Here is a 13,229-nt window from a genome sequence, read left to right on the forward strand (position 1 = left end):
CACAAACTAATGCTTGTGTGGTTTAAGAGAAGCCCCAAAAGATGGCAACACTAGCAAGCTACATCCAGGATTGGGGTGGTGTTTGTTTTTTTTTTTTTTGTTTGTTTTTGAAGTACTGCTTATTTGCTTATTTCAGAGGATATTTCGACAGTATTGGTTTGTTACTACTCCCTTGTGGCCGTTCATTCTCTGAGCAAAAAAATGCATGGATTTTCTAAATACCATTAAAATGCATCTTTCAACAAGGCGATTATTGAATTTGTTTAGAAAGTCCAAAAAGAGGAGTATCGTTCACTCAGGTATTAAAAGTGTAAGTGGTCACAGGAACTGTAATTTATCACGCATATATACGTGTCATTTCAAATCTGAATGCTGTTTCCTTATAAGTGATGAGGAAGGTTTAATATACTAGCTCCATAACATTGTTAAATGAAACTTGAAGATAGTCAAGTCATTTCAAACCTTCACAAAGCTTGAGAAGAGACGTGAAGAGGGCATGAAAAAACATCCAGCACAATGTTCCAAGCAGCATTTCAAATATGTATACAGCATATGTCTGTGCACATACCTCAACTTATGAAAATCTGGAAGAAGGGACAAAAGAATCGATAGGGAGTTTAAATAATTAAGTGGAGTTAGTTTCTTTTAGTACAAGTAACGGTTGGACTATAACTCCAGTTTCACCATTTCACATTCATAATGAAAATTTATACTATATAAATATACGTCCTCAAATTCATTATATTAAGATTCATTGTGTCCAGTGAGATCTCTTTCTAGTTGGCATACACATGATAAAAGGATGTCAACACAGAATCTTATGATACAGATTAATATACAATAATAAGAGAGCTGCTATTTAACTTAAGGAAAAATCTTACATTCCTATTTAACTGTCAAAGAGAGATGCATGCTCTATGGTAGCAGTTCTCATCTACTCTTAAGTGGTCCACCACCGCCTATCCCAACTTCTCAGTTCCAATCACACACCTTCCTAGTGGCCCTCATTACAACTGACTAAATGGAAAAGTAATGTTAGGACAGGACTGAAGAGACAAGATGAAAATAAATTCTAATGTGTAAGTGCTTGATTACATTCACCTATTCTGTGTTTGTGCTGCTAGCTTACTGTCCCATGTGCAGGGCTTTATATTTACTAGCATCAAATCTGCCATGGCTGCCTGCAGCTCCACTACTTCAATCTTTTCAAATGACTTGGCATTTTGCTTTTCTCTCTCTCTGCAGTGTGCGCGCTAGTCTCACTATTTTTTAGGCCTTATGCAAATATGATCATGGTTGAATGTACAGCAACAAAACTTCTAAGAAGAAAATGAAGCAGCCATGCAGAGGTGGGTTTTTTTTTAAATTCACATGAAAAAAAAGTCTCCAGTAACTCCTCTTCCTTTTCCCAGATCTGTGCCCCAACAGCAGGGTTTTGGCTAGCCACACAATCATCACTGCTTAAAGGCTGCCGTGTGCCTCACTATTGTGACAAGAAGCTACATTGGTCACTGCTGGAGAATCACGATTCAATGGAGTTATAGAAAAGTCAAAAGTCCCTCTTAGCCAAGGGAATTCACCTACTGTAGATGCATCCACTTTGCCTCATGCAACCATCTATGCACTACTAGAAACACCTTAATTAGAACATTAATATGCACACAAACCTGAAGCCATGGCCCTTGCAAAGATGAAAATGGTACTGCTCGGTGACTGCACTTTACCTGGTAGACCTTTGATCTCTGTCCTGTGAACCCATCCCACAGGATGACTGTGCCTTCATAGTCACTGCTGGCTAACAGGTTCTTGTGGTAGCTACTCCAGCTGATACAGCTTTAAAAAGAGAAAATCCCAAACAATCTTACTTTAAACTATATTCTATACACCTTAAAAATAATTATTGCAATAGCTCAAGTCAATTAGGATCTTTGCTTTGGGCTGTCCCAAAGCACAATCTTGAATCAGTTGCCTTTTATTAAAATAATCAGACAAGGAAAAAACAAAAAGCATCAGAAACTTGGAAAATTTTTCAGCATACAAACTACAGAAGTGTTTTTAATGTCTTTGTTATGCAGTTTACCATCTCAGGATATTATTTGCAACTTATATAATTTTTTATGCTGTCTAATGCTCTGTTTCTAGGATATATGTGTTTGCACTTGCACCGAGACCCAGAATTTTAAAAAAGGAAAAACATTTTAACCTTTTAGCTCCTTAAAAGCCACAATTTAAACCATGATGCCCAAAGCAGAAGTCCACTAATGCAATCTACAGCTGTAGGATATACAACTACATTGGTACCAAAGGATTAAAAAAAAGCAAGGAGACTATGACCTCTTTGACACAGAAAAAATAGACTATTCCTTACATTCTCAGTTTAAAGAGTGCCCTCCTCTGTCACTTGAGAAAGGAAGGTTTCAGGGAGATCTCTAAACAGGGATCAGAGAAAATACATAGGTTGTGTTTGTATTTTATATTGAATTGAGCAGTCCGGAAGGATATAGCATCTGATTAATATGGAAGAGTGAAACCCTTTAACAGGTACAAAATGGACAATAATAGAGCCAGCTTCCTCTCACTGATCTGGGAATATGCTTCAAGCCTGGTGCCCAAAAATATTTCAATAAGGGTAAGAGAATTTAGAACACACATTCACCCAATTTTTGGCCTATCTGGGGTGAAAAAGTGCCAGTTTTCAACTGTGACGCATGTAGAAGGAACTGTATGGACACCGATCCATTTCACACAGGTCACCAAATAGCTATGAGAAAACAACTAGCTTAGATTATTACAGTCTTGATAAATCAGGTCAGTCTATGCTAGCATTCCCATTGTTGCTGGAATGCTATGAATGCAAAACAGGGAAATTTCTCTAAAACTGGCAGCCCAGATAGGGTCTTAGAGGCTGAGTCACCATAACCCAGTTAGGGCATGTCTACCGTAGGAAAACAGGTGATGTTTTGAAGTGTATTCGCTAGCATGTTTTAACATGTTTTTTTTAAAAATGCTACCTATAGCCTTATACACACACAGGGTTTAACACTTTTAAAAATGTGTTTGCTAACCTGCAATTTTCTGCATTGTTCTCAGTGTCCATTTCTTTTTCTCTCTCTCATCATACCTCAACCCTTGTATTATCTCTTCCACTTCTTTCCCTCCCCCATGCAGAACACCTCATTTCTAATCTATCCCATCAATCTCACTCCTTCCACCCACCCACATCTGCTTCCCTTTTCACACCCTCACCTCGACCTCTTCATTCATTTGTACCACCCCCTTCATATTTAGATTTTTCAAGCCTTAGCAGCCAGAAAACTGAATTAAGATGTAGAGTACTAATTTTAGAGGCAATGCCCAGGCAAGAATTCAAGCCACTCTTCAACACCAGCTGCTAAGAAAGAATGAAGCTCAACTGTATCTTCAGAACAGTAGTAAGCTTTTAATTAGAAAACATGTATGCCTCTGGTCCTTATAGTTGCAAAGGACCTTCAAAATGAGAATGATGCAGTGACATCTGCCTGAATCAACAAACAGTTTGAAACAGTGATGAGAACCATCCTTGTTCATTTAAAAACCCGTTAACTCTGAAGCCTAAGGACAACCATGTAAACGAGGAAATTGCCATACTAGAGCAAATTAGCACCATCTAGTCCAATATCCTGTTTCTGATAGTGGTAAGTACCAACAGCTTTAGAAAAACATTCAAGAAACTTTATAGTAGGAATTTATAGAATAATCTACCCACAGGGAAAATTCCTCCCTAACCGCCAACAGATGAGTGACTTGTGCCCTGAAGCACAATTTAAAATATCATTAATTATTTCACTGCTAATCAAATCATGTAAGAAAGGAGAAGGACAACCATATTACGAAAGCTCTGATCTATTGTGAGCTGCATGTTATATCTGTATAACAAGTGGGTGGAACTTGGGAAAGTACCACCAGTAATTCTTTTCTTCCAATCTAACTCCTGGAGAAAAAAAAAGACAAGTGTTGAGCTTCCTCTAGGATGCCATCTTAGGACCCTGCTCAAGGTCTCTACCTTTTGCCATATCCAGTTGGTAGGTGAATAAAAATCTGCTTTCCTCCCTCCTAGTTGCAGAGTGAGACTGACGTGGTTCTTGTCAGTTTCACTCCTGCCCACAACATTGTTTATAGTAGCAATGAAAAAACTAACTAGAAGCTGGTCTGTTTTAAGTCTCATGTGTCATACATCTTTAAACACAATCCTTAAAAAAATTAAAGGGTCATAATCGACAAAAACAAATAATTTTCTTCACCTTCCTGACTTGATTCTCCCCTCACCATCACCAAGCTTCTTTTAGATCTTTAACAACCTGGAATGTTCTATTAAACTGTACAATGCATGAGGTTTTGTATAACTTATTAGACTAACTTTTATGAAACAAAAAGAAAAGGAGTACTTATGGCACCTTAGAGACTAACAAGTTTATTTGAGCATAAGCTTTCGTGAGCTACAGCTCACTTAAATGCATCCGATGAAGTGAGCTGTAGCTCACGAAAGCTTATGCTCAAATAAACTTGTTAGTCTCTAAGGTGCCACAAGTACTCCTTTTCTTTTTGCGAGTACAGACTAACATGGCTGCTACTCTGAAACCTGTTTTTATGAAACAACATACTCAAGGGATATATCAGACTAATAGAACAGCTCTTCCTCCAGGTGTGTTGAGAGCTTGCTTCATTCTTAAAGCTTCCTTTTTAAATCTAGAAATAGTCACATCATGTTCAGATGCCCTTACTATTTGCACTGCTGTATTTTTTGATGGTACTCACAGGAAAAATCTCCATTCCTGGGAGATTAACTAGCAGAAAATCTCACACGAGGTGCATCTGAGAGAACTAGTTGTCAACTGCTAGCTTGCTCTCATGAACCGAGCATCAGATCTGCACTGTAGGGCTTGTCTACAGAGCCTGCAGTTTAGTCTTCTTTAAACAGGACTACATTAATACAAACTATATACCTTTTTGTTCATGCCCACAGCATCCACATGGGAGAGTTACAGCCCAGCACACTAGCTCACACTGTAATTCACACCTCCATAGTCCAAATTGTGGGCCATGTAGACAGCCTGAGATTCCAATCTTAAAAAGACTTGTGCACCGGGGTGCTTCACTTTACACACAGTAGCCCCATTTACCTGAATGGGGACTACTCACAGAGTGTGGAAAGTGAAAGAGAGAGAGTAGTTCTGTGTGGTAAAGTACATGAATTAAATTCCAGGTAGAAGCCTTACATGCTCAAACATTTCAGCTGTAAGACTGGCTTCTGAAAGACAATGCAAATGATGGTATGACCGAACGCTGCAGTGGCACAGAAGTAAACTACTATTAAAATCATTTTTAAAAATACATTTTAGCTGTTTAACCAAACCCTAGCTAAGATAGCAGACAAATGGTTTTGGAGAAAAACTCAGCAAACAATATGACAACAGAAGGGGAGACAGCTCCGAGATGATTACTCCAATAAGTGAAAGCGAGGGGAATTCAATGCTACAAATCCTTACATCACATTTGGTCCAAACATTCTGTCTCTCATGGGAGCATGTGAGGTTCCAAGGTGATTATTTTCTAAAGGGCTCCAACAGCAATGCAAAGAGTCCACATGGACCCAGTGAGTAGGGAATCTAGGTTGAGAATTGTAGCTTAACTTTATTTTGATGCTTTCAAAACCTGACAGTAATGAGCACATCACTTGTGATTAGGATGGAACAGCCATACATGTGATTTATGCATGAAAATAAATATTATTCCTAAAACACCTTAGGAATAATTTTTAAAACAAAAAACCTATTCTTCTGGTTTTTGCTTTTACTGCAGTTGACTAAAGAGATGCAGCTGATTTTGGAGTTGGGGTACCATTTATTACAGAGTACTGCTGCTGCAAACATACACTGTGGGTGAACATGCAGAATATTAAAGATGTATTTCATAAATGTTTTCCTACCCACATTTTCTATGCTGCTTACTGTAGATCAGGCAGCCATGAGACTAATTTCTCTTTGTTGAACTCTAAATCTTCACATTTCTCTCAACCTATGGCAAAGCAACAATTCTGCCTCCTGAATAAATCACAGAAGCAGCGCAAGCATTAGCTGCTACCTGTTCATCCCTTTCTCTCCCTCTTTCCCTTCTCCCTCTGCACCAAGGAGAGGGAGAGGTTATCGCCTGTCATAGTTAGGGACATTGCAAATCATAATTAGATCATAGGATGCTATTTATAGTTACTACACAATGCCAGGATTTGTTCCTTGTACTGAGGCTATGAATCTGTAAAAGGGATTTTTATAAGGATTTATGTCATCTGTTTTTTCTGGAAGCATTTAATACTTCTGGGGGGAGCCGTGCAAATTTAACAAAAAGTGCAAATGCTTATTTCCTCCCTACTCTTAGCAAAGAGATCAAAAAGCCCATATAGGCAAGAATGCATTTAGGAAGCAGGTTGGAGAAAGAGGTGAGAGAGAGACAGACAGACAGATACAGCTGGTTTAAGGGTCCAACTCCAAAAAGGTTTACAATGAATTACTTCGAGTGAAGCAGAATCTTTCAACAAGCACCCAGCTGGCACTCAGCAGAACAGGACTGGGATGGTGCCAGCCCGACACTGGGCAAGGGCTTCCCTTTTCACAGCTTCTCTAAGACACCAGACTTGCTCTTGGCCAGACAAGTCCTCACAAATGTAGTCACATGCCTGCTTTCATAAATGCCCATCATAGCCACTGTTTACAAAACAGTAACAGCTTTTTTGGGGGGAGGGGTGGGAGGGCACCAAGCTTTGGACAAGGTCAATAAGTAAATTTAGCATAAGTTTCCTATAATGTTAAATTCAGAAGGCAAAAAATAACCAAAACCCTGCAGAAGTGCAGTTTATTGTTATGTGAAGAAAAGGAATGGAATGTACAGGGAAACTTTAATAAACTCATATTTATAGATCAATTTCACTATAAGAATTTTCACTGGAACTGCAAATTGCATCTCACTGACCATTTTGTAACTTCATTCTACCACACCAATATGACTCAATAGCATGTGTATTAGTAGGTTGTTCACACAACTGGAAAAAACTTTGTGAAGCATGAAGGTAACTGTCAATTGTCTTCAACTACCTGTGAAGTCATCACTATGTTCCACTTGGTGATAGCTCACGAAAGCTTATGCTCAAATAAATTTGTTAGTCTCTAAGGTGCCACAAGTACTCGTTTTCTTTTTGGTGATATTAGAGCACCATTTCTTAAATACTGCCACCAGAGGCTTTTCTTGCAGTCACTGCTTCCTAGGCGGTGATTGGGGCGGGGGAGAGGAGGAGTTGGGGGGAGTAGGCAGCCAGTGTGAGTTCCCGACCTTCAGCTCTTGTGTGGTGGGTGGCAGGTTCTGGTCGCGCAGCTTCAGGCTCACCACTCCCCGAATCACCTTTGGCCCCCACTGCCTCCTCTGGCCCTAGCCTCACCACCCCCACCCCTGGCCAGAGCTGTCCCATCCATAGGATGGACCCGGACAACCACCTCAGGCCCTGCACTTCAGGGAGATTGGGAGGAGAAGGGGGGTTTGCGAGGCAAGGTAGCCTGGGGGACTAGCAGGGGATCTGGCGTTGGCAGCACCGGCCCGGGCATTTATTTCCTTTTCTTGCCCGCAGCCCCCTGGACTCAGGCTTAGGCTCTGTAGCAGCAGCGAGCGACCTGTACCAGCTGCTCTGCTGGCTCCCAGAGTCACCTGCCGCCACAGGGTTCTAGCGACCCCCCAACCACTGGTGCCAGGGCAGGATGACCCTGACCTTACCCTACTGCCTCGGATGGGCCTTTCCCTTTTGTGGTGAGACCCTCCACCAGCACAGGGGGTCCCCTTGTCCCTAGGGCACGTGAATACCAGCCAGTAGTCTCCATCTTCCCTTGCCTGTCGCCAAGCCCTAGTGTCCCCCCAGTACCCCACACTTCCCCCTTCTACTGGGGTCCTCCAATGCCCCCTCCAGGCCAGGGCGAGCCCTTATCACCCCCCTACCTAAGGGTCATCCTTGCCTTTCAGCTCGCCAGCCTTCGGGTTTCCCTCCCTGCGTACCAGGACCTGGGATCCCACAATTCTGCTCTCTCTACCACTCACCAGGCTGGGGTCCTCCATCCATCTGCTTTTCCATCTCCCCACCCCCTTCCTGCCCCCCCCAAAAAACAGATCTTAGAGCCCCTCCTCCACGCTGGAGGTCCTGGTGTCCCCCAACACCATGGCACACATAGGCCCTCCAAGAGCCACCCAGTTCCCGAGACATGGGCTCTCCGTGTTGCGACTGTTTAATTACATTTTAAAAAAATCCAGAGGGTAGCAAGACCATATGAACTGGAAGTGAGTTTCCTGCAAGGAAGTCCAGGAAGGTGGATTTCAGAAGATAAGTGGCGTGACATTGATCGTGAACGGTGAGTTTTTTGTTTTTAATTATATGAACTTCATTATAAATATAAAAAAGAATTACAATATAACATAATTATACAGCTGGGCGCTATCAATATTTAATCTGTGGCCAGCAGCTACCCTTGAAGTTCACTGCAACCAGATTTCACCTGTATAAAACATGTTAAGGGGAGGCCCCATACAGGCTGATTTGCCCTGGGCCTTGCACCCCCCCTGGGGATGGCCCTGCCCCTGGCCCCCACAGCCTACCCCATCACTGGGCTCCAGCCATGGGACTTTGGGCTCTGGCCCCAGCCACACAATGGCAGGCCCCCACCCGGACCCAAGGCGCAGGCCATGCCGCCATCCTCCACATTGCCCGACTCCCACTGCCTCATCCAGCCCCCTGCATCCATCGCCCCTGGCCCCTACTGCCTCCCTACCCACCTCCCCATCCAGGGCTTAATTTGTCCCACAGCTTGCTGAGAAAAAGTGATATTTGTATGTTTGTTAATATCACTTTTCACTGCCTCCCAGCTAGCAAGTCTATTTCTGTGATACATGATATTAACATACAAATATCACTTTTCACAGCAGACTTACTAGCTAGCAAGTCTTTAAAAAAGCAACCAAAAAAAGCAAAAGCAGCAGCAGCAGCAACAAAAGACAAGAACATGCAAAGGACCTTATTTTTGTTTCTATTCTGTTTGAGTCCAAGACAGACAACTGTACATTATTTTTTAATATTGAGCTTGCAAAAAACCCTACATAATTAAACTACAATGATTTGGGCACATACATATGCATATTTGTTTTTCCTGAAGTTAAATTAAGAGTTTTAGGAAAAATTGTCAGGTTGGCCACCGGCAAGAGTTGGTGGCCGCACTCTGAGGCCACCAAAAGTTTTGTTGTGAGAACCCCTGTATTAGAGTACAGCTTACTTATACATTTATACATAAATGTCTAAAAACAATTTGGGGATGAGAACATTCTGTAACGCAGCTTTCCCACTACAAAATATAGTTCCTAGAAAGAAAATAGTAGCAACAAGGATAATGCCATCAGGTGCCCTAACCTGGGCTTTAAGAACTTCAGCGGAATTTTTTTTTTTTTTTTTTTAAACATAACAGATTTCCTGCTCTTTTTGGTGAGGTCCCAACCACACACACACCATGACAGTTGATGTATGGTTGTGACATCTTAAAAAAGACCCAAATGGCAAATCAGAACATGGGTTTGGACAATCATTCTCTCTACTTAAACTATGAAGATGCATTAAATCCAAGCTTATTGTAAAGCAGATTCAACTTATTTAGGTTTTTATTAAATATGGATGTTTTTGGATAATAAGTTACCAAACAATACAAGTGTGGTCTTCACTACACAAATGTTCCTCCAAGCCAAGCAATTTAGAATAGCAATTTACTATCTGTGCCACAGCGCAAGTGTGAGTGTTGGCATAGATAATGGGCACACCAAGAGTGCATTTGGTCAATGATCACCAATCATCATCTATCAAAACTAATAGCACCCAGTGCTGGAGGGAGTTGATGGGTTAAGAAGCTGCCAAATGACAAATGCATTTGTTTAGGAGGAAGGGGGGAAACAGAGCAAGGAAATGAAATAAAGGGACCTTCTCCTCCCACCCACGCTTACAGAGTGCCAGGGAACTTTACTTTAAATTGGTCACATCTCTGGGTGTACACGCACATATATAAATATAGCAAATATGGGAAAAGAAAAAATCTTGAAGCTGTGAAAAAAGTGTCTCATCTCATGCACAAAGTTGACATGGTAGACACCCCTAAATGCGTTAATGTGGCTCTCTCCTCACTGGAGGCTGGCAGAGAAGCGAAAGTAAACAATTACCTTCTACTGAGAAGATTGTCAGGGTGAGACCAAATTTAGAAGTCGTGAGTTCAGTTTGGAAGTAGTCTCAGAGGAACAGAAAAACATCAAATGCACTTTAAAGTTCTCTTTCTGCTTGAAGTGCAATAAGAGCACCTAATCCACTGCTAAATCCCAAACAAACCTGTTGAAACTGACAGGTTTCAGAGTAGCAGCCGTGTTAGTCTGTATTCGCAAAAAGAAAAGGAGTACTTGTGGCACCTTAGAGACTAACAAATTTATTAGAGCATAAGCTGTAACTCACGAAAGCTTATGCTCTAATAAATTTGTTAGTCTCTAAGGTGCCACAAGTACTCCTTTTCTTTCTGTTGAAACTGAGTTTCAGTGACATTACCTTAACATTCCCAAACCAAACCCAATAACCAAAAAAAGTTATTGTCCTTATGAAAATTCCATACCTTTAGAAAATCAATGTTTTAAAGCCTGGTAAGAAACAAAAAGAAAAGGAGTACTTGTGGCACCTTAGAGACTAACAAATTTATTTGAGCATAAGCTTTTAGAGAATACAGACTAACACGGCTGCTACTCTGAAACCTGGTAAGAAACAGTTTATGGAACCAACCAGTTCCCCATAGTTCTATAATCCTTCAATCATCCAGCAATTTACATTGCCCACCCAGGAAGGCAGAAACAATTGATTTTGTTAGGGGGAGAAAATGGCAGATCAATGAACATTTAGAACAGTTGGGTTTAAAATACAGACCTCAATGCTAGAGTTTCTAGACCAATCAATGCTGATTTCTCTCAAAAGACTGGTTTTATTGAGCTCTGTAGAGAATATCACAGTAGTTAAAGATAGAAAAGACGTAGTATAGCCATGATAGGCCCAACCTCCACCTCTTGTACATTTCACCAGCATGTTGTTCCCCTTCGCCCTAACCTGTGGTTTTTTTAGACCGCAAGTTCTTTGGATCAGAGTGCCTTCTTGTACATTTGTGCAATACTTAGCAAACACCGGGTTTTGAAAGGAATATAGTCCCATTCTTCAGAAGTCTGTACGTTTTCTCATAGTAATACAATATGTTGCAGTAGAAGAATACTTCTCTAAATAGAATTGGATTGACTGTCCGTTCGGTGTTGTGAAGTGTACTGATTATGTAGTGTGAGGTTGTATTGTGTAAATTTGTATTGTGTAACATCCATAGCTTCCTGTTGCAACACCATAGTATGTGTTAGTGTTCTATTGGAAACTGTTCCAATAGATAGAAAATGGGATTTTATAATTAAATTTGATCGTTTTAGTGTTGCATGTGTTTTTGTTAATTTTAGAAGGTAAAAATATAGGCTGGGGAGTCGGAATAAGTTCAGTAAGGCAACCGATAGATGAAGATTTATATTATTGTGATGAATTGGTTTGATCCTTCCAGTTTTTTTTCCCCCAGACTTTAATGTATGTTTTTGAAAGGGTTAGAATTTTTGTACTAAAATATAATTAAGGTGTTAACTGGATTCTATGGAAATATTTTCAACCAAAATTCCAACAGTTTGTTTGGAAATTTCCTGGGTTTTTTTGTGCATGTTATAGTAAGCAAGCACAAACGACTAAATTGAGTTGAGGCATCAGGAGTCCAGGAAGGATGTTCTGCTCTGGCAGATCGTACGATGACCACCAAAATGGGACCTCCCTCATGTAGATGTTAACAAGTCCATACGAAAAGCATGTGGGGGAGGGAGGGGGTCATGGAGAAATATCACACCGAAGACTAGATATATATCTCAGTGGGATGGGGGCATAAGGGACAATGGAGGGGAATTGAGTAAGCAAGGCTCCTAGCCATGGGGATACAGGGGAGACTTTAAGCACTTTAAAGCTCTTTAAATTTATGTCCTTTCCAGTGTATTGTCATCCACAACTACTCCTCCCCACCTGTGGCTCAGCAGGTCATTTTTAATAAAAATGAATGTTTGGAAAAAATACTATTACACTACAAATAGTAAAATAATAAAGAATCAGGGTTTTCCTCAATCTGCTGAAAAAGCAGAATGATAAACCACGTGCTGCTTAAGTCAAGACAAAAAAGGAACTGTACCTAGTTAAATAGGTCTCCTGTAAGAAGGTTAGTCCTTCTGTATAAGGAGGACAATTTCCCAGTTCCTCATTTCTTTCTGGTCTAAACTACAGGCAATTCCCCTCTAGAACAGGGTAAGTTTGGAAGAGAGAGAACACAAACTTCCTCTTCATCTCAGAGACGCTCCTCACTCCTCTACTATTTCTCTCTCTCTCTCTCTCTCTCTCTCTCTCTCTCTAATGAACTTTTTGTTAGCCCCTTCCTTGAAAAATCATAGCATGGGATAGACACTCCCCTGTGACAAATTCATTATATATCAGTGCAATTTTTCCACTAACATTCATTCCTTAGAATGGATACTGCCGTTCCATACCAACGGAGGGGGAGGTCTCTTTTTCAATTGAGAAGGAATCTTTCAATGGGTGGCTGGTGAGAAATCATCATTCACACCAACCATAATGAGCCTCTGCTGTAACAATGGTTTCAGCGTCTGTAGAAGCAGTGGGTCAGAGCACTGAGTAATGCACATAGTATTTCTGCCATTATGGAGAGATATTGCCATTAAATATTTCCTTCACTAAGCCTCTTTTCACAGAGAATCTGAAGAGCCAAACAGCCTCTGACAACTCACTTCCTCAAATGAAATAGGATCTGAACAAACAACGGTTACAGACTCTGGAACAAATATGGTGCAAATTAAATTATATTCCCATCCTTCCCAAGCCCTGAACGATGGAGATAGCCACTGTGCAATATCTTTATTCTGAAGCCTCCTCCCTAAACCATACTACCTTTTCTCTCCTTTCTTTTTTAGTAACATATATTCTTCCCAGCCCGGATCGATTCCTTCATCTGGAATCTTGACCAGGCTGTTTATAAACTCTTTTTACTGAGTAGCTTTTTGCTCAATACAAGTCT

The 13,229-nt window shown here is 40.9% G+C and overlaps 1 protein-coding gene across 11 annotated transcripts in view; it reads right to left on the reverse strand.

Moving 5' to 3' along the window:
* COP1 (COP1 E3 ubiquitin ligase) overlaps window positions 1–13,229 on the reverse strand; it is a 193,889-nt gene that overhangs the window by 92,469 nt on the left and 88,191 nt on the right. For all 11 annotated transcript variants that reach the window (XR_006283104.1, XR_006283103.1, XR_006283101.1 and 8 more), the window contains one exon: window positions 1,725–1,833. Coding sequence is in view for 6 of the 11 variants with exons in the window: in XM_043520142.1 (XP_043376077.1) it covers window positions 1,725–1,833 (109 nt within the window). In the remaining 5 variants the exon portion in view is untranslated. The remainder of the gene's footprint in view (window positions 1–1,724; window positions 1,834–13,229) is intronic.

This window comes from Dermochelys coriacea, chromosome 8 (genome assembly GCF_009764565.3).
Source record: "Dermochelys coriacea isolate rDerCor1 chromosome 8, rDerCor1.pri.v4, whole genome shotgun sequence".
NCBI lineage: Eukaryota > Metazoa > Chordata > Testudines > Dermochelyidae > Dermochelys > Dermochelys coriacea.